The sequence below is a fragment of the Trichechus manatus genome, unplaced genomic scaffold, assembly GCF_000243295.1.
Source record: "Trichechus manatus latirostris isolate Lorelei unplaced genomic scaffold, TriManLat1.0 scaffold00031, whole genome shotgun sequence".
In the NCBI taxonomy this organism is placed as follows: Eukaryota; Metazoa; Chordata; class Mammalia; order Sirenia; family Trichechidae; genus Trichechus; species Trichechus manatus.
In genome coordinates, this window is record NW_004443967.1 from 19473466 (window position 1) to 19476856 (window position 3391).

General features: G+C 52.1%; 1 protein-coding gene across 1 annotated transcript in view; it reads right to left on the reverse strand.

Annotated features, from left to right (window-relative positions):
• The window catches only part of EBF3 (EBF transcription factor 3), a 132295-nt gene extending 129193 nt beyond the window's left edge, over positions 1–3102 (reverse strand). The window contains exons 1-2 of the mRNA XM_004374936.1: positions 3045–3102; positions 2279–2334 (exon numbers count right to left, since the gene is read on the reverse strand). Of these exons, the coding sequence (XP_004374993.1) occupies positions 2279–2290 (12 nt within the window). The 5' untranslated portion in view covers positions 2291–2334; positions 3045–3102. The remainder of the gene's footprint in view (positions 1–2278; positions 2335–3044) is intronic.
• Positions 3103–3391: the final 289 nt, after the last annotated feature.

Consider the following 3391-nt stretch of genomic DNA (forward strand, 5'->3'; position numbering starts at 1 on the left):
CCCAGGAGCCACCCAGAGCCCGGGCCGCTCTGCCAGGAGGCTCCGCACGAGGCGGGCGGCCGGTCCCGCACTAGCGCCGGCCCCGGGGCGCCGAGCCGCGCGGCCACGTGCTCCTTGCCGGATGATACTCGGAAAGAAAGTGCTAATGGCCAATCTGGTGTTTATTTTGAAACTGCTAACAATGATTTTTCTCGGGTAAAAAGGCAGTGTCTGCGCGCACGCTCGGCTGGGCTTTGAGCGGAGGCTCCGCCAGATGGTGCGAAGCTCTAGGTGCGCTCCGGGCCGGGACCGAGCCGGGCCGCCCGCCGCCGGCCGCCGGAGAAACACGAGCCGCCAGGGAGGGCGGGGGCCGCGGGTCGCTAGTTCCTGGCAGAAAATTCCCCGGGAGGGGGAGCGCAGTCCCCTCAGTTCCCGGCCCCCTCCCCCTGGAAATTAGCTGGAAATTCTTTCCAGCCTCTGCGGGCACTTCTGACGCTTCCCTCCACTTCCAGGCTCACAAAGCCATCCTCTGGAAAGCCCAGGCGGCCCTCCTGGGACGAGGGCCGGGTCCCCGCCAGCCCCTGGCGCCCAGCCTCCCACCCGGACCCCGCTCGGAACCACAGAAAGGATGGGTGTCACCGCAGGCCACCAACCGCCTGGGGCTGGCTTCCGTGAGCACCGCCTTGTCCTCAGATGGATCCCCGTATTTATATCTGATTTATTTTTTATTTTGTAGCACAAACAGAAATCCATAAACTGTCGGTTCAGCGCCATTGACTCTTTGATCAGTTACTGGGCTCTTTCTTTCTTTTTTTTCTCCCTTCCCGTCACCGAGAGGAGATTAAATGCCTTTATTTTCAGCCCTGTTTCTACTGCAGAGGCACAGGGCTAAATGAACAATAAAAGTGTACTTAAAGCGAAGCCTCTTCCCTCTCTACGCAAGGACAGGGCAATTTAGCCATGCCTACTTACGCCTCGGAATTAGACTCCAGCGACTTCCCAGAACGTGTAGCCATTACATACAAAGGGAATAAAAGCACCTAGTCAAGAAGCCGCCCGAGTTCCAGAGCTTCTCTGAACCCGACTCAAATAATGACCGAAGGGCACGCGGCTCGTCTTTGTCAGAAAGACCAGTTTACCTGTCAGATCTGTTTTGCTCTGAGAGAAAACCACACGGCTGTACAAAACCCCAGCACTACAGCGCTAGAGGAGGGCAAACTTTTTTTTAGAAGACGAAGGTGAAAACTAATTGGTGCAGAGAGTGGGAGGCACGCGTGCTTGCTGCAGGAGGCGGCGGGACTTCTTCCCTGAGCTTACACTTCTTCAAGTTAGCATCAAAAATAAAGGTGCTACTTTCATTTCCGAGCCTGCAGGCCAGCTTGGAAGGATACTTTAAATCAACCTGCGCCCAGTGGATTTAATTTACACATTGGACTTGGCCCCCCAGAAACACCCTATTTTAAGAAAATAGGGGGGTCCCTTTAAAACAACAAAACAACACGCCACTCAGCACAAAACCAGCAGCCAGAGAGACTGCAGAATGTCAAACAGGAACGGAGGGTTTTCTGCACTTAATCACATTACTGATAGCCAAGTTATCATCCGAGAGTTGACAAAGACAGGTTAAATAATTTAATAAGGAACTGCTTGTAATTGTGTTATTTACAAGGTATGACAGGGGGAGAGGGGGCAGACTCTCCGGAGCGATGGACGGGTTTGGGTGACCCCTGGAGCTGGGAGTTTGAATTATGGAGATGGGGGGCTGAGAGGTGAAGATGGACTAGAGGACAACAAGGACTTTTCACCCCAACACATTCAACTTTGAAATCCAAATCAGCGTCTCATGTTACTAGACCATCACGCTGGAAGGCAGAAAAAAAAGGAACTAATCAAGTCCACCTCAATGAGCTCTGGAGGGGAGTTAGGTGCCTTTGTTACAGAAAAAAAAAAAATCAATGAAACGATTCCAAGCAGAGAGAGAAACGTTTAAAAGTAAACAAGGGGAGGGAGAGTTGGTGACATGTCTCTGTCAAACATTAATTACTAAAATTAATTAAGACAGAATCTGATTCCAATCACAACCATTTAATAAAGCATATATGTCCCATTCTAATGACAAAATAAACTGCGTTACCAATCGCTTCATTTATCCCAATAAATATGGAATTCTAATTAGCATGTCAAGGAAGTGAAATGAAAAACAAATACGGGAGATTCATTTGTCAGTCCCTGGCCTAGGAACCCCAGGACGACCCCGGCTCAGCAGTGAAAACCAGCGCAAAGGCAGAAACTTTCTCACCTGTTTCGTCATTGAATCGATGAGGCGAACATACAGATCCTGCTCCGTTCTGACTCCTGCGAAGAAACAGAGGCACGTTCTCATCAGCTCTCAGCCCTGCGCCTCGGGAAGGGCCGGGAGCACAGGAAGTCCGTTAACTCCGCGCTGCTGCCGCGAGCTGCCGCAGAACTTAGGGCGAGCCTTTAAGAGGCCAGAGACCCCAACTACTGCCCGCTAGTTTGCGTTTGTTTTTGTTTTTTCCTTCTCTCAGTTAAGAACTTTAACACTCTCAGGGTTTGCGTTGAAAGATGCAAGAAACGTACACTGCAGCTCCCCCAGAGCAGGCCTGCTTGCTGTGCCGTGGGCCCAAGGAGTCTTTATTTTTAGAAAACAAGAGGCACAGATGGAATCGCAGAGGCTGAACTCTTGTCTAACGTCTCTCGAGGATTTTTTTTTGTAAACTCGTGCACAGGAAGTAAGTTATGCTCGACTTATGCAGCTACCCCCATCCCAATAATGAACGTTAATTTGCAAAATTTAAAAAAGTCACTGAAAAGTGATGTTCTGCTGGAGCCTCTATCGATCATCCCCTTTTAACTTTCTACTTCCAGCCCCACCGGTGAATCATGTGAAGGGCCATCGACTTACTGATCGCTTCTGTTTTTTCCTTCCGTGCCATGGGAAGATCTCGTGTTTCCATCCATGTCATTTTAATCTCAAAATCTTTATGTCCTCTAACCATCTCGGGAAAGGCTAGCGGCCGAGAACGCCGGCGGCAGGCACTTACCGTTACTGTACAACAACTGGAGTTTATAGTGGATGCCGTTGTTGGTTTTCTCGTTGTTCGGCTCCTGAAAGTAACGATAAATAATTGCATTTAGTGTGAGCGGTGTCAGGCTCGGCCACCGCGCTCGGTCCCCCCTCAGGCGGAGGCCCCTCGGCCTCGCACGGGGCGGGATCCCAGCTTGGAGCAGCGCGGTGATGTCACCGTCCTGATGGAAGCCCGGCGTTCTCCTCGCCTCGACCAAGTCCGAGGGCGCAGAGAAGTTGCCGAGCCCTGGCGGGGCCCGCGCAGCGGCCGCACATGGCGGCGGCGGCAGCAGCGGGTGGCCTCGCGGAGCGGTCCCCACCGCC